Genomic DNA, 18,489 nt, shown 5'->3' on the forward strand with positions numbered 1-18,489 from the left:
TAGATAGATAGATAGATAGATAGATAGATAGATAGAGAGAGAGAGAGAGAGTTACGCAGGTGGCCAGAACTGCGCTGTTGCTTCTTACGAAATGTTTGGGGGACACTTGAGCCACCTCTGCCCCTTAAAACGCATGACGCGCGTTAGTGGCTTGCGTGTGCCCTTGCTGATGCACTTTCACATATATGCCCTTCGCTTCTCGCTTCGTCACTAATTTTTTAATTTGCACCTCCATTAGCATACGTGTGTAAGCTCTGAAATGATGTATAATGATATGAAGCCTGTGTTAGAACCTGTGTGGCCAAAGGGCAGCTTGTTTAACTCGGGATCCAAGGGTGTACTGTGTTCAATTCTCTTTTCGCCCTACTATAGCAAAGGAGCTGCCCTTAGTTTGCCTACGTCATTTAGTCTGTTGACGTCATACAACCAGCCGGCCAATCAGTACTCATCAATGTCAACTGTCGCCAGCGATTGGCATATGCTCGAGATTTTTCGCTCGCAACTTCGACGCCCGGATATCTTTAGATGGAGGAGAACCTTAACGCTTTTTCTTTTAAAAATGAGAAAACACAAAGAGACAGTTAATAGCAACAAGCAAAGAAAAGATATGCTTCGCATTCCAAAACTCAATGAACGGCCAAAATAGAACCAGGGAGGTCACTATCATTCCGAAGACTGTCTGTCGTTCTCTGTGCGTTTCATTTTCTCTCTATTGTTTTTGAGAGAGAATGATTTTGGCCGTTTTTCACCGATTGTCGCTGTTGGCTTTCTTTCTCTTTTTTTTTACGTTACAAAAAAAGGAACACTTTCGATTGAACAAGACCATTTCTGTCTAGCCCTCTCAGGTTAGCGAGCGTAGCGCACACGGTTACACTATGATTGTATCGATTCCGATCTGGGTATCGGAACAGCCTAAACGTGCTCAGCAAACTTAACTATTCTTTACATTTGACCGTTCGTCAAGCTTTCTAGAAAACAACTCACAGCAGAATGGAGCTGGGTTCTTGTTCGTCCTTGGGATTTCCTACCACGACAAGCATTGCATTTAAAGCAGTGTATTTCCAGTGCCTCTTGTAACAAATAGAAGCGCAAAGTATGGTCGACGAGAGCATAGTCTGTCGACTTTCTTTCTTTCTTTCTTTCTTTCTTTCTTTCTTTCTTTCTTTCTTTCTTTCTTTCTTTCTTTCTTTCTTTCTTTCTTTCTTTCTTTCTTTCTTTCTTTCTTTCTTTCTTTCTTTCTTTCTTTCTTTCTTTCTTTCTTTCTTTCTTTCTTTCTTTCTTTCTTTCTTTCTTTCTTTCTTTCTTTCTTTTTGCGGCAAGATATGGCCCTCTTCATTGGAGCGACGCCGTGTTCACATTCCGTTCTCCGTTATCGGCCGTTCGTCGACGCTGCTACTCTCATTATTCCTTCATTGAAGAATATCGTTAACAGAATAAGAGGGAGCGAGCCGCAGGGAGAAGCGAAATCCTTATGCAGGCAAGCCCGGCGTCGGCGCTCGGCCGTGTGCCCGGATCGGTGCGCCCGGCCAGGCGAGTGATTTACGATCCCCGGGCAGAGTGATGCAACCGCACGAGACGGATCCGTGCCCGGCGTGCCGTGTTTCGGCCGCTTCTAGATTCACCCGACCTGGCAGGGGCCAGCGCGATACGCGATGTTAAAGGTGGGGAAGGGTTCGGCGTGTGGCTATTGACCTTTGCTGGAGTTACTTGTGCAAGAGTAGAAATTGCGGGCGCTGCCTTCGGAGCAGCGAAAATACAAAGAAACGGTGCAAAAGTGGATACAATTTGTGCTGTGACAGCTGGTGTAAATTTCAATGCATGTGCGACGCTTACTTACGCTTACTTGCCTCTGCCGTCGTTTCTGCCGTACTCACAGCCTTGTCAGTTTTAGCTAGCGGTCCGAGTGTTGAACTAAGTACGTTATTACGAAGCTGCATCAATTTTATGGTCACTAAGCTGAGCTGCTAAGAGTCGTCCTCAACTCGGAATCTCATCGCAAATCGGCTTAGCGCAATTTACGTTCCCGAATTCATGGTGCTATTTGAACATATTTGCTGATGCGTCTTGAGCAGGCACCTACGAAAAATCAAGACATTTATCAACTGAAATGGGTAACTTAGACATTTCTGCATTCGTTTCGGTACCGTATCCTCATAATCTTGCCACCCTTACCGTTGGGGAAGTCCTTTTCTCTTTTTCTTAGCTATATCCCTTCATCCTGCCCTTTATTAAAGTGGTCGTCACGTCCTTGGACAAGTACTTCTCGGGGGGGAAAAAAAAGAGCAACGTTTTTATTTATTTGTGGTTGTCTTGTTTTTCTTTTTCAGCTTTTCATTCCATTTTTCAGTGCGATGTCAAACGACGGGGTAGTTTTGCTTGGTTCACGGCACAGGCGCCTTTCAGAAGTTGGCTTTCTCGCATCTTGAACGTTACTGCGGCGAAACGCGCTTTACAGGCAAGTGCGGAGCCGCAGGAGCTGAGCTCTGTTTCGGCGAGCTAGAACTAGCGAGAAGTTGTGTATCCGCTAAAATGTGATGACATTTAGATTCTGTGGGCGTCTGGCGGCCTCATGCATGCTTTTGGCGTATTGAGAAAATGGTTGAGGTTGAACCGTGCCAGACCAAGTTAGGCGAAGTGAAAGCGCCGTTTTGCTTGGTTCTGCTTTAGTTAGGCTTAGGTTTAGACATGTGCAGGGATGGTTTTGCAGCTATCAAGTTGGCGAGAAGTCGAGGACTCCATCAACTACAAGAGGGAACACATGATGCTGTTTCTGCCGTAAAAGATCAAAAGTCAAAGTTCAAAGGTGGTACACCGTATGTAGTACCAGTGTTAAACTTTATAGACACACTTCGGCCTCTGGCTCGTTGAAGGTCAAGCGGCCTACTAGGTCGACCTTGGCTGATAAATGGCGCAGTGAAGTTTCGATTCAGAAACGTGAATTAGATGTTTTCTTAGTGGTATTCCGGCAAATATATAACAATGTTCGCCGCGATTCCTTTCATTGTTATGCTTGTCGTTATCTTTGTAGCAGTGTTGCACATTCCCAATGTAGATTAACTCTAAATCAGGAGAAGTCGCTATCGGGGTTCCCGTTTGTGCGAGGACAAAATTTAGAATTAAGCACAATGCGAATCCGTCGAAAAGACGAGAAAATGTTGCCTCGGCATAAGTACTTCCAAAACCGGGCGCTGCGCGAACGACGTTGGGAAGCGTGTATCGCTGAAAAAAAAAAAAAAAAAAAAAGAAATCTGACAAGCTGTGCCTGCTTTTTACTGGATATTACTTTCGTCGTGACCGTACGCCGTGCTCCCCCCCCCCCCCCCCCTCTTCTGCCTTTTTTTTTTTATCAACTTCGTCGTCTTTCACAAGACCCCCACTCGGTCTCCATTTAGTGATACCCGGCATGTTACTTTGACGCTCCTACTTTAGCCACTTCCATTCTTCCTTGGCTGATGTCCACATTGCATTCGCATATCTTATGCTCCGGTTTTGCATTCACGATTGTACATTTATGTTTAATTGTTTGTTTGTTTTCATGGCACAACGCGCATACCGGTTCCTATATCAAACAGTGGACCGCACATTTTTCGTTCCTCATGATGTTTTCACGGCAGTAAAATTCGCGCATTTTAGTGTCTCGCTTTCCCCCCCCCCCCCCCCCCCCCCTTTTTTCTAAGGGTAGCAGTTGCCTCCCCACTGTTATTTCTTTTTTGTTTTGTTTTGCGATTCCTTAATTTTTGTGTTACTTTGTAAACTAGGCGATGAAACGGAAGCCTCTTTCATGCTTTCCCGAGCATACATACGAAACTTGGCGGCGCGCAAACACAGGTTTGTTTCGCATACGTGCGCGGAAAGAAGACGCGTTTTCTTTTGCCCTTGTCTTCCATGACAAGAATGAATACTGTTGCCAAAGCTCGTCGCTCTGTGTGGATTTTCACCGTTCGCGCGTACTGTATTCCCAACGCCTCGAAGCGTTTCTCGTGTTTTTTTTTTTAATATTTTTTTATTTCGTTTAGTTTTCTGAGTCGTGGTCTCTTCGCAAGTACTTTTTCCTCTCTCTCTCTCTCTCTCTCTCTTTCTCTCTTTTTTTTTGCTTTATCTTCTTCCGTGGTTTGCCCTCTGTTCAACGATATCGTGAACTGCCGGGGATAAAGCAACCCCATCTGCTATTCTCTCATGGTGAGCTCGGTCGTTTTTATTCGCCTTTCTTGCTTTTTCCTTTTCTCTCCGTTCATTTCGAGCCTTCCGCGGCCGACCGAAACTTATTGCTGCTTCTTCGGTTTGGTTGTGACACCCTCCTCTTCATTTTTCACCGCGGCATCGGGTCGGGCGCAGCCGCCGTGTTTCGTTTTTCCAATGCTTTTTCAATAACAGAGCGAAAAGCTGTCCGTTTCGTCGCGTCTACCTTGTTTGCGAGTTATCTCTTGTTTTACTTTTGTTTATGGGGAAAAAAAAGAAGGAAGCAAGTAAGCGCTGCCACTTTCAACAAAATGTATCCACATTTCTTCTACCCCTCTGCTCTCTCCCCCCTCCCCTCGCCCCCCTTCATAGAAGAACAAAATTTTGCGAGCACTAACCAATTTCGCGCGCGCATCTCCCAGTGAAAGGAGGGGCGCGAAAGAAATAAGTATAAGCGAAGTTTGAGAATTCACTGCCGGCGCTTACATTTTGTGCGCAGGATCGCGATTTGTCTCAGATGCCGCACCAGCAGCAGCACTGGCCGGATTACGAAGGGATGCGTCGGGACGGACAAAGCGGCTTTGCGGGAGCCTTGCACTTCTTTCGGGAGCCTTGCTCGCAGGTTTTGCTCGGCGTATCTCTCCTTATTCCCGAAAAAAGAAAAAGAAAAAAGGCTTGGCCGCTGCGTCTCGCGCTTCGCTGTTCGATGACGCGGCGAGTTCTGCAAGCCTCCATACTTGCGTAAAGAAGGATCTGGTGATAAGTAAACGAGGCGTGAAGTGTCGCCTCTCATCTCTGTTTTCGTATTCCCGGCTTCTTCCTCTCTTTTTCTGCTTGTTAGAAGCCTGTAAAATGACCCTTGTGCAGTGTATTTGATGCGGAAAACCCCTCACGCTAAGTCAAACGCAGGCCTTTAAAAGTAACTCAGAAGTAGGTCCGATGGAAACGAATCGACGAGTTCGGAAAGCATTGAGCGCGGACATACGAACAATACAATGGAATTAGTGAGGACACTTTTGTTTTATTGTCTGTGTGTTTGCTTTTGACGCCGGTTAGTGGGTGATGCAACGCGCTTTGTGGGGAGCTCTTTCCCCTTACATATTTTTAATTCCGTACTGTGAAAAACTCGGTATATGCGTTTACGATTGTGCCATTTCGTGATTCGCGTAAAGCCGAAACGTATCGTGAACAAAACCATTTTTGTTTCATGAAGTTGCTGAACTAGGCACGTTAGGGTACACGCGTGTTTGACTTCTCCATAATGAATTTTCAAACATTTTCTTTGTGCCATGGTGGGTTTATGACGGTCCTTCTTGAAGCAAGAAATTGTCATCTTCGGCGTCACTGTTGTGCCCTAGCCTTAAACGAACCAGGTTGCCTTCTAAAAGAAACATTGCCAAGATAGACCTGACCTAAGAGGGATATGTAGGTCGTCGAATATTGCGTTGATCAGCGAAGATGATGTGTCAGCGAGCAGTATATTGGTTAGTGAACAGTATATGGGTCAGAGAACCGAAGACTGGTCAGCGAGCGATATAATGGTCAGCGAGAGGTATGTATGTGAGCTGACTGTATTCAGGTCAGGGAACTAGACTTTGTTGAACATGTGGCATATGCTGCCATCCGATAGGCGGTGGAGGGTATTCAAACTAAAGACATCAATGCGTCGTGCACACTGCGTATGGCTCCTTTTCGCAGCAGCAGAAAGTGTGAAAGCTGGATGTTTATTGTTTCGTTCTTTTATGGCATTCTCTTCCTCGTTGTTATTTCTACCTAAGATCTGTGGTCACGCTTGCATGTCCGCAGTGACCGCGGCTTTCGTCCGGGCGTCGCCAGATATTCTTAGGAAACGGAATGAGATGTTCGTTGTTTAAAAGTGCTGGTGATGCTGTCTTTTCTCATCATCCTCAAAAGCTGATAAAACAGAGCCTCGAAGAGACGGAGTTTTGCGGAAAAGTCAACGTGGAGAATTTCTCTGTACTGCGGGTACTGGGAATTTAAATACTCCGCGATTTCGTCGAGTGCTTTCTCGGTTTTGCTTTATTCAAGAACTTTAGCGGCGTTTTTTGTTTTTTTCTTTCGATATGTTGATGCGCAGGAGCTCCGAATGCAAGCAGAATTGACTGCTGCCGAAGCCAGTAAAAAACGTCGGCTTATCGTTGACATCAGAGTATGCGCGCTTACAGTGAAGACAGCTAGTCGGTGCGAAGACGCAGTTAACCTTGTGTACGGGTCTTAGCACGCTAGCATTTTTTTTTTCTGCTCCTCTGCCGGAATGTTGTCGTGATTTTCTGGTAAGTTTTGAATTGCCATGCTAGCTAAATCTGAGGTATTGGATGTGATTGATTTGGTGAGCCTTCAGCTTCACCCGCAAGAAAAGAAGATCGGAATGAAATGATAAGAGAGAATAAATATATGTGCATTGACGAATGAGATGGGTTGGTCATGTGACAGCAAAATAAGAAATTAAAGACCATTGAAATTTATAAGCGAGGGAAACTAATCGGGATAAGGTAACTATTCCCGGGATCCGGTAGAAAGAAAATCGAAAAGGAAATGTACTTCCCAGTGCACAAATATATTGATGGCCAATGATAATGATCCGATCCAAAGAAAAGTCACCAATCGAAAGTGAAGAATTACAAAGCAACGAACCGGATGCGAACAAAAAAAAAAAAAAAAAAGAAAACGAAAAGGGAAAAACCGATGGCAGGGCTGAAGAGGAAATCCAGGGGAGGCGGCAGTTCCGGGCAAATGCCACCGCGCGGAACGGATCAAAGCCCGGCAAGTGGCGCGCCTTGCTCAGTGTCGCGTGGGCGACCGCTGAACGCCTCGCGATCTGGTCGACGATGGTGGGCGTGCGCATCTAGACAAAGGTCGACTTTTTTTACGCAACGCCGCATTACTGGATTTGGCGCCGCCCGATCTGCCATCGCGTCAGGAATGGTAGTAATTGTCTTTGCTTTTAATAGAGTAAGGCATCTCGTTTGTGGACATATTTTATCACCTTCAAGAAATTTAAAAATCATTTCAGTTATTCACTAGCGGCGTGCAAGTATCGTCACATATAGGTTTGTTTGTTTATATAAGTAGCAAATTTATTTGCTGTCGTCGCCTAACTGATACTCAGGAATGATATGCTGGTACGGTTGTTACTGCTTAGAATGTACTAAAAAGTAAATAAAAGGCTTGATAATATTTGTGGAAAACATTACGAACTGAGGCAAGTCTTTCAGTAGGTCCACCGGAATGTGTGAATCGAACATGAAGAGCACTTTCCAACTTACTGTTCTTCTGTTTTTTTTTGGGGGGGCTTTTATTGTTCATTTCTTGCTATGTAGGGCGTTGAAACAGACAGTTTCCTGTCTTTCACGATCCTCGAAATGTCCGCGTTGTTTTATTTTTATCTTCTTTTCCGTTCCGTCCAATCAATCTTCCATTTATGTTTATTTCCTCTCCGTCATGTTCTTGCAGTCACTACGCCTGTAATAGTCAGTGTTCTTCTCTGTATGGGGAGCATACCCTTTACATTCTCTGCACATCTTACTAACTAACCCTTTCATCCGCGCTTGCAAAACATGAGACCTTTATTGGTTTAACTGTACCCTGCACCTCTTTCCTTTTTCTTTCAGGGCATGACACTTTCTTGTTCCGGTTCTCGAACATATTAGTTAGCCTCGTTTTGAGGGAAGCACCGTAGCCTGCGCTCCATTGCAACAGCAAATCGGTTCAGAAATATTCAGACAACTTGGTAACTATTTTTTAAGTCTGAACGCCGACTTCAGGCAAGCGATCACGTGCTTGTGAATGAGCTCCCAACAGTACTCTATAACTCTGGAAAGCAGCGGATAATGACCGTGGACGGAGCACCCCGAACCAATGGCATCAACCTATTATTCTGACGTCACGATTAATCCCCTTACACTCACTAGCTAACATGGCGTCGCGCGTGGCTAGCAGGGGCAACGGATTTAACCGCTATATCACGACAATCGATCTATACCATCGGATGCAGAGCTTCCTTTGGGGCGCATTTGCCGCTGCATATTCGACTATTATAATATATTTGAGGCAATAAACTATATGATTATGGACTGGCGAGCGGCCGTTGCACGTGCGTGCATTTTCTAAAACGTCCTCGCCTTTTAATGCCTTCGCTGGACTTTTGTCACGTAAAAAAAAAAAAAAAAGGACAAGCTACTAACCTTTAGGAAACATAAGAGAAGCTAAGTTGCGATGACAAAGCTCCGAAATTCACTTTTCTGGAAAATTGCGAACAGCGAGAATGGTTTAGCCCCTTCTCCATGCGCTCCGCGTAGTACGCCAAGGCTCATAAATGAAGCCCGGAGTTTTCCCACTAAAGTATAATGACGGGACTGTTGTGTGCACGCAGCCTTCTCTTATTACTTGATCCAGAAACGACGCCAGCTCGTTTAGCATTTCGTACGAAATTCGACTTCTCTTCCTTGCTAGAGCGCGTTGGCGACGGTAGAAGGCTCTGCGAATTACGCAAGACCAGTCAGTCTCTGCGTCTGGTCGCTGGCCGGTGTTTATAGAAAACGATCGTAGTGCGGTGCGTGCTCGCATTTCGCTGTGGTCAGAATCGCGAGTAACGAAAAACGAAAAATAAATTAAAATCTGTGTTAGAGAGAGAGAGAGAGAGAGAGAGAGAGAGAGAGAGAGAGAGAGAGAGAGAGAGTTCGCATGTATGGAAAACCGTTCGTAATAAATCAAGTCCTATCTATTGGCATTTAATTTTAGGCTTTAACAATTGGTATTTCCTTGGCGAGATAACTAGCAACCACGACCGGAGACAGCGGATCACGCTGATATACATTACTGTTCATTGTTGTGTTCTTTAATATATGGGATAAATATTCTGAGAATGAGCTTCTATAGGTGTTTTTCTTAGCGTGTAAGTCGTTCCACTTGCAGAAAAGCATGTACAGCAATTTTGACGAGCTCCGCCGCGGTGGTGCAGTGATTAAGAAGTCAGACTACTGTGCCGGACTACCCGGGTTCGACCCCGACCACCGGCGGCTGGGTTTCGATGCAGGCGAAACGGAGAGGCGTTCGTGTGCAGTGCGATGTCAGCACACATTAAAGACCCCCAGGTGGTCGAAATTACTCCGTAGCCCTCAACTACGATATCTCTTCCTCTGTATCCACTTTCACTCCGACCCTCCCTTCTTCCCTTACGGCGCGGGTCAAGTGTCCGCAGAGACAAGTGACAGATACTGCGCCTTTCTCTTCCTGCGAACCAATTATATATAACAATTTTGACGACTCCTTTTATCCGTGCTTCACATCCGTTACATGAAGAATACGATTAACTCAATTTTTTTTTATTAGGCTTACTAATGCGATTCCATTTTTTTTTTGCGCCAGAAATGATAACTTTTAGTGAGGTGTTAACTTAGATTAAAGCTACAATCAAATATATGCAGTTATTCAGTGCAGTGCATATACCTGAACGCGCCTGTCAAACCTATGCGACCAGCGGGCGCCCTCAAAATGCGCACGGAGCAAGTCTGGACAGCCGCGATCTTTTGGGAGCATTTTTATAGAGATAAATTCACAACATTTTACGTAACGTAGTCAAGAACGTGTGCCTGCATACTTATACAACGTCCAGATTTAGCCGCACTGCGGAGCAGTAATGAGCTTTCTCCAGAATGGTTTAGTAAGAACCGCTAGTTACTCTATTATGAATGTATTTATTGCCGATGGCTCAAAACTGCGTGGAATCTAGCAGCTCGGCAGGAGTAGCTGTGATATGTGGGGCCATAAAGTGCTATTCGAATATAGGTAATGCGCACTGACATAAGGCTAAAATAAATTCCCTTATTGTGAAATTCCAGCTCACCGTGACAAAATATCGCCAATTAGCAGCGTTTTTTGCTGTCGGGACGGAAAAAGAAGCGCAGATTCGGGATCAGTGGCAACAGTCCAAGCTAAATTGCGGCCCTTGAAGGGGAAAAAAAATAGAAAGAAAGAAAAAAAAAAGTTGACTAATAAAAACAACAACGAAAAGAACGGTGTTCGTGCAGCTTATTTATGGACATCATCTCCGTCTGGATTCTCGAGACCGCGTTTATTTATTGGCGCCACAGGGCGCCCTTTTCTGGCGTGTGTGAGTATTCGTCAGTATCCTGGCTTGCGTCTCTCAACGTAAGTATATAATAAAAGTAACAAGAAGGATAGAAAATGTGTCCAGAAAATGTGAGGCATTTTATGAGAGGGAAGAGCCTGATGCTAAGTCAGCATTTTCAGTGGTCGAGTCAGTTCGTGGTGTCAGTAAAATAACTGCGATTATAGTGGTTCACATCTGCTCTACTGTTAGGGACAGTAGCAGTATGTGGGCGAAAGAGGTGCAGTATTTATTTTCTGCTGTAGTAGTCGAATCAAATCAGGTCACTTCATTAGCAAGGTAACCGCAGGAAAGAGTTGCGTATTGGCAGCTTGACAAGATTTTGATAAACTTTGGACGGACCATATTACATTAATGAAAATTTTTATATATAACCGATCGATTTTTTGATTAAATCGCGCATATTCGATTTTATTGACTAACTGACCTACTGATTAACATATTGACTGACTTATTGAGGCCGCCTTCTTACATCTGACAACTCTACAGTTTTAGAGTTGAAAATTGCAGCTTCGGAGAACCGAGACCAAAATTTCGTTATTTTTAGTTCTAATGAGTTTTCTTGCTCTCTGCTGTCTCTCCGCTTTGTCGGAATATTTGACTGCGCGCGCCGATTGCCGGCGCGAGGGAAGCTTTCGGAAGTCCGCGTGGGTTAGGAGCGTGAGATGGGCGACGCTGCGCCGTGACCCGCTTTTTCAGCGCCCGTCCAGAGTAGTGCTCGGGAGGTTGATGAGCGCGTCCCCTTCTTCGATTCCGCAGGTTTCCCGGGGCGGCCGCGAGAGGCCGGTGGCCGTGCCAGCGGCGTGCATGCGGCGCCAGCCCGACGCGGCGGCGCTGCCAGCGTCCGCGTCGCGGCGAACTCCGCCTAACCTCGGGCCCGGGTCGATGCTGGCGGCGCTGTCGTGCCGGGGGCCCGAGAGTAAGGCTCCCTCCTCGAGCCCCTTGGCCGCCGCCGGAGCTGCCGGGCCTCCGAGCCTGGCCGGCGGGCTTCCCCCCATGGCGCACCAACCGCCCGCCGAAGAGCGCTTGCTGCCCAACGGTAACGTGTGCCACTTCGCGGGCTGCGGCTGCGCCGATGGCGTCTCGGGAGAGATCCGCGCCGCGCTCAAGGAGTGCGTCTCCAACATGCGCCAGCAACAGCAGCTCCAACAACAGCAGGAGCAGCAACACAGGGTGCAGCAGCCGCGAACGCAGCAGGACCAACAGCAGACGCACGGCCAGCAGCCGCAGCAGCATCAGCATTCCGGTGGTCAGTGCGGTTGCCCCGTGCTCCTGCGCGGCGCCTGCGAGCACCAGGCGCGGCCGGCCAACGCGGCGCCGGCGCCGCTCAAGTCGCTACTCAAGCGGGCCTCGACGGCGCGGCCGCGCCGGGGCTCGCGCGTCCGGTTCAGCGACACGCTGACCGTCTTCTCGGAGGACTACCCTGAGGCGCAGCTGTACGTGATTCGGACGGCCGAGCTGACGTTCGCCGAGGTGTGTGCCATGTACGAGCCGCCGCCCGAGTACCGGGACCTGCCACCGTTCGACCCGCCCGACGGCTACCGGGACGACGCGTACCTGCTGCCCTTCCTCAAGGAGGCCCGTGCGGCCGCCGCCGCAGCGAGAGCGGCCGCCGCTGCGGCAGCCGCCGGCGGCCACTCGCCCCAGGGATCGCCGCAGGTCGGCCTTCCGGCAGCAGCTCAGGCAGGCGCTCAGCAGCAGCAGCAACAGCAGCAGCAACAACAGCAGCAGGCCACACCACAACCGGTCACCATCAAGGTGGTCGAGAGGCCACCACCGCCGCCGCCTCCGCCGAGGACGACGCCCGTGACCACCGGCGGGCCGGAGGAGCGCGGCAAGGCCGAAGACGAGGCCCAGCTGCCTCCGCCGCCCACGGCTGAGATCCTCGAGGACCTGGCCAAGGCGGCGGCGGCGGCGGTAGCCGAGAAGGCCCTGAAGCGAGTCGAAGGGAAAGCCAACATCGTTCAGGAACGCGTCGAAGAGGTCAGTAGGATCGATCAGGAACGGTCGCCGGTCGACGTCAAGACGGCTGTGGTGATTGTGTCGGATGGCACGCCCGAAGAAGACAAGAAGGTAATCGTCACGGACGAGGACCAAGACGTCAAACAGCGAGAAGAGTCCTCGCCCGTACTGGCCGAGGACGAAGACGACGCCATCCTGTTGGAGTTGAAGAAGCAGCTCGAGTGCAGTTCGAGCGGTGACATCGAGGCTGACCTGGCCGAGCTCCTGCCTCCGGGGCTGATAGTCGAGGATGTCCCCAGGAAGCCGGTGGTTGACGAAAACCTCAAAGTGAGAAGCCACCGGCCGCCAGTGGAAGTGGTGCGGCCATTGGGCTTCAGGCAACCTGTGCCAGTTGTGACATCGACTGCGTCGCCAGCCGCCACGACACCGTCGTCGACCACGAGTTCGACGCCGGATGAACGCCAGGAGGACAGCGATTCGAGCGCCGACTCGCAAGACACCATCATCCTCATGACCAACGAAGAGGAGAAGAAGGTGAGGGGCTCTCACATGCTGCTATGCATTTCTCCTTGCTGTTGAGCTTTTGTGCGATAAAGTGGGTTCCCACTTATGTTTCAATTAACGGAATGCCGGACTAAGGATCCCACCAACCTTCCCATAAATGCGCTCTTTTTTCCCTTTCAGTAGAAAGCTTTCATCATCAATTCGTATGAAGGAGGCAAGGCTATTTGTGCGCATATTCGACCAGTCCTTTTTGAAGCGACCTCAGGGATCAGTCTAAAATGCGCAGGTTTTATTAGCCTGTTATTGATTGCTCCAAAACACAGTCGTTGACACCTTTGTCGGTACCACTTAAAATGCTCATACTGCACTTGACTGTTGGACGTTTGTCGGGAGGCCGACCTATAAGGGATGAATGAATGTGGAAGCGAAATGCTACCCAAAGACTTAGCGAAGGACAGTTAGCTTTACGTTGCAAAAATTTACTGCAAGATAGTCACTGCACCGTTCGAGGCTCTGTATTTGAGTCGCCAGGTGTCGATCGGCCGCGTGTCCTGAAGCTCGTCCGGTTGTATATCCTATACGTACTCGGGGAGCTTAGCTAAGGTTAGCGCTTTGTAGACGCCCGGCAGCGTAAAATCATGGCAATGTACTTATTGTTGACAGTCGGACGCAGCCGGACGTAATCTGAGGCTTGGACTTTTCACTGATACTCGACTACTTTGTTGAGGAGGCAAATCTAAAGTAATAAAGCGGCCGCTGGGAATATTTACGACAAAGTTAGTCACTCTGAAGTGTTTTCTGAAGAAGCTAGTTCATTTTCATTGAACTACGTACTTTCCGCCACTGGTCGAAAAACAGCCTAATGTGCCGTCCATATTTTGAGCCAGAATAAAAAAAGGCACGATCCCGCTACTGAAGTGCGCTACGATATGTGATCTACGACGCGGAGAAAGTTCGAGTATTGGGGGCTTGCTCCAGCATTTTGCAGCCACATGGGAAGAAGCCGCGACATCGAATTGCTTTCTCGAATCAGCCCCAGACCTTCTTCTCGTTTCCAACAACTACTTAATGCATCACTGAAGCTTGTAATTTATGCTATACCGAGACGCCAGCAATCGCTGGAAAACATTCTTTGGACGGTATCGTATTATGCAATAGCTTCTTCAGCGCCGAGAACACACATCGTGTCTACGCGCTCCCAACGGGAACATTGATTTATATAACCCGCAAAACAAGGGGCTATTCTGCAAGCAACAAAAGGGCCGCAGATGAAGTTTTGACTAACATATCCCTAGTGAAAAAAGCCCTATGAGTCGCAATAACCTCATACAAATTTCTCATACTAATCGCATACTAAACTCGTACAAATCTCCATATCATCTCATACAAACGTATGAGAAATATATGAGATTGTATGACATTTAAATGAGTTTAGTACGAGAAATCTGTATGTGGTTATTGTGAATCGTACGGTTTTTTCACTAGGTATATTTTATCTTCATCTTTCGCATGCTGCTGCCCTCACGAAGAGAGCAAGGCGGTTAAGAATGTAGAAGGGATTTTATGATTTGCGCCTGAAAGGAATAGCGGTCCTCGTAAATTTCACGACCTCCCTCAGTTTTTCGCTCTCCTTTCGCGTCGTCACAGTCGGAGGAGCGGCCACCGGAAGACACCGTATGGGGATCGAAGACGAAGCTCATCATTCTTATTTTCCCGGCCATACTCAGCCGGCTCGCTGCATAGCTCGATCTTCCATAACCCACTTTGTTTTCTTTTCTTCTTTTCTTTTTTTGTATTTCTCGGCTTCTCTTTCCGTTTTATGCTAAAACCGGAGCAGGGCACGCTAGTGCGAAAATCAGGGGCGCTCGGTGGTAGTCCAGTCCGAGTGTTTTAGAATGGATTGTTCCTCAAAAAGCTTTTCATGCTTTTCTTCGGCGTGCATAATCAAGGTCAATTTTCGCACTCCGTTCTCATTCGGTTTCGCGCTGAGCGGAAGTCGCGGCACTATTGTCATAGATTTTTGTTTGAGGGCTGGCCACTCGTGAGGCGTCGTTAGTAATTCCCTATTGAGGGCCCATATTTGCTTCTTGTTTATTTCTCGAACCTGAGTGGCCATTACGGGCGACGGTCTGCGATAACTCCTTTTATATTTTTGTTTAGAGTCACCTACGCGCCGGACAGACAGCAGTGCAGAGAGCAGTATAGTACCGTTGTACCTTGCGCAGACATGCAATGAAGTAAGCGACAAAGCGATCAATCTCGCCGTCGAGACTATAGGTGCAGGACCGGCATATTGCCTTTTGTTTGACAGATGACAAACATTGTTCCGGCGCTGAGGGTACGTGACATTCGGCTTGTTTTCTCCTTACGCGTTAGACACGCGTTCTGCCACCGTGTCGCGTTAGCTTGCTGACGCGTAATGCTGCGGTTGCCGATCAGTCCAGTGCTTCTTTTCTCCGGCATCGGACACATGCCCCATTCCGGATTCTCAACTGTCTCGCTGCTGCTGCTGAATCATGAAGCCCCACAAACTAGTTCTGTCATTTCTTCCGTTGTCTATTAATTAAGCGCACTGTTAGCATCTATTGAGTGCGTTTCATGAACAGAATTACTGGCTAAACGCACCGACCATAGCTTTTGCAGTGGCCACCGATCGATTTCCGGAAGTAAGTTTTTGAAATGCCCAAGTTGCAGCACCGGGAAAGACAAGCACATTAAATTCTTAAGAATGTCTGAGTTAAAATCGTTAACGCAGTTTTAAAGATTTCTTTCATCACAGCTTAATTAGTGCTTGTTGGCCAGTTTGGTGTCTGTGATGCCTATTTGGTAGTAAGACCAAGAAGGGTGGCCGACTCATCGAAAGCACCGCCGACTGCGCTCCAAGTACTCTTCGGCGTGCATTTAAAACCTTCTCGGACGGCTTGGGAGGTTTTTGTTTCTGTTTTCTTCTTTTGGGCTAGTATATGAAATTGATTCGATCAAGAATTCCCGTTATATTCGGCGTCGGTTTCTGCTTTTCTGTCATCAACTTCATCTTCGTTTCTATACTGTGTTGAACTGAGCTTGTGTGGCAATGAGAGCTTAGAATATTCTAGGCTCGAAAGAGGGGTGTATACTTGTAAAGAAAAAGAAAAACGCGCTCATATTGAATTAGCAGATGCAAATCCTCGGTCGTAGACTCTCACTCTACTGGGCTCTGTTCAGAGCTCGCCGTCTGTACTGCACTGACGACACCTACAAAACTATGAAGTTTTGCAGCGTATATAATAATAATAATAATAATAATAATAATAATAATAATAATAATAATAATAATAATAATAATAATAATAATAATAATAATAATAATAATAATAATAATAATAATAATAATAATGATGATGATGATGATGATGATGATGATGATGATGATGATGATGATGATGATGATGAGCAACCCTTCTCTTGTGCATATGCTTACGGACGTTTCAAGCTGCAGTGGCTCACTGTTGACAGGTCAGAGGCCGAACCAGTGTTTGGGGTAATGTTGCCCAGTGTTTACATATGAAGACAAATTGTGTTAGCGTACATTCTTTCTTTTTTTTTTTCTTATCGCACGAAACACTGTTCACGCTGCAAATATTTACGTTCGATGCAAATCATCCAGGCATCTCTACCACACAACGTTAGCGCTCACCATACCACGACTCTGACCTCGCTGTAACTGCTTCTTTTTGCAGGAAATGCCTGGCTGTTGAGTCAGTTCGCGTTTTTCTCAATTTCCTCCTGTTTATCAAAATTATTCCTATCGCGATATGCGGAACTGAACAACATTGGAACGCATTGCGCCACAGGTGCTCTCGCAGGTATCTTTTGTGCCCAGGATATCTCGATGTATGTGTCGATGTATGTGTCTCACCAGAACTCCGTTATAAATTTTAACACGTTATCGTTATCATCACCTCTGTGTTTACTTCTGTTGATGGACAAAGGCCGCATGCATAACACTGTCCTCGCGCAGCTGCGACCACCACTCTGCAAGCTTTGTAATCTCATTCGTCCACGTCACTCCCCCCTCCTCCCACTCACTTACCCCACTTAGGGCATGTTGCTTGTACAGAATTCAATAATTTATCCTGCTGCATCGCATTCCCTGTCCATGCTTATGTACATTTCTTTTTTTCCTTCATGCTACGATATCAATACTGTAAGCCACAAGACGTACAATTTTGTGCTGGTAGCCTGCACTCACTTTTTTGTTCACGTAATCAAATGCTACACGTAAACAAAACACGCGGTTGACACTCGCAAAAAAAAACATTTACTGTCATTGCATGATTGGAATGGTATTAATGCTATCGCGCATTTTAACAAAAACGGCTTAAGGAAGAATCCCAAGTGTGCTTGCCACTCACAATTTCGGAGTAGGCTAACTGCTAAATCCCGTGTGTGCTTGCCACTTACAGTTTCGGAGTAGGCTAACTGTCAGATTTATTGTCCGTTATCATATTGCTTCGGCTCATGTACGATCTCACGCTAGTCGTGAACTTTCTACCTTTCGACCTTTTGTTCGGAAAAAAATGATGTCAGAGGAGCGAGGCAAACAAACTTTAGCGTCTTGGTTCTCCCGCTTTGTCTTCGTTGTATTGCAGCGTCGCTTAGTTTTTCAGTTGTCAGCATCTCGTCAGGCGTTCTTTAGAAAGCGCAGTGACTCGAAGAGACACTTACCTCCGCGGAAAGCTGTTCACAAGGCGTGAATAAGTAAAACAGATGCTGAGTGCGACGCTCTGTGGCGGCGCAGAAACATCATTAATGCATAACGAGTCCTTCGCGCTTCCTTAATAGCCTTAAAAAAAAAAAACCCAAGAAAAAAAAAACATTTCTCACCGTTTGCTGGCAGAATGTTGGCCCGCATCTTTTTCATAGCTGCTGCATTATTTAATATAAGCCCGTCTCCCCGATTTCCGCGGTCCCCTTCCTCGAACGCGATCTTTCCCAAGGATATTCCTTTACGACCTACCGTATTTACTCGAATCTAAGGCGGCTACGATTCTAAGCCGGCACCTGAAAGTTGAAGAGATATGATGCGACAGCGTTAGCGACTCCCGTTTGCCAAAAACGATAGAAGCACGAAGAGGCATACTTGCTTCTGCTGGATTAAATACTGGATGGCAACGCACCATTATTATTATTATTTTTTTTAATTTCCCTTAAATCTTCATTCCCCAAAGTTCTGACCACCACCGTAAACTCGTTACACCGTTCTGCTTGCTGGTCATACGGAGTGCTCAGCAACGCCGCTGAATAAGTGAGAGCTTCTGGGGAAGGGTATTATCATTGGGGTTGGCGGCGCTTGATACACGCGGACAGAGCACAGAGAACTGAAATGACGACGAGGACATTTCTCTGTGCTCTGTCCGTGTATCTAAGTGCTGTCAAACACAAGGGATCAGCACCAATTAGCCCGACAGCGTCCCTTACTCAGGCTGTTATCAGCAGCATTCTGGCATTTGTTAAAGACTTTCCTAATCATCTGCGGTTGAAAATTATAGTCGCACCAGTAACCTTCAATTCCGGGAGCACCCTTTTTCTTAGGAAACTCGATTGGGAAATTTTAGTGGAACGGGTATTTTCATGCAGCTGCTGTAGAAAAAAAAAAAAAAAACCCACAATGAAATCAAAATTTTTGGCTTTGCTCGACGGAACGTTCGGTT

General features: G+C 47.0%; 1 protein-coding gene across 4 annotated transcripts in view; it reads left to right on the forward strand.

The window, feature by feature from the left end:
* LOC146196478 (uncharacterized) overlaps positions 1-18,489 on the forward strand; it is a 301,218-nt gene that overhangs the window by 269,693 nt on the left and 13,036 nt on the right. For all 4 annotated transcript variants that reach the window (XM_084598211.1, XM_084598213.1, XM_084598210.1 and 1 more), the window contains one exon: positions 11,090-12,826. In XM_084598211.1, coding sequence (XP_084454337.1) covers positions 11,090-12,826 — 1,737 coding nt within the window. The remainder of the gene's footprint in view (positions 1-11,089; positions 12,827-18,489) is intronic.

This window comes from Amblyomma maculatum, chromosome 3, assembly GCF_055883805.1.
Source record: "Amblyomma maculatum isolate TAMU_Amacu chromosome 3, ASM5588380v1, whole genome shotgun sequence".
In the NCBI taxonomy this organism is placed as follows: Eukaryota; Metazoa; Arthropoda; class Arachnida; order Ixodida; family Ixodidae; genus Amblyomma; species Amblyomma maculatum.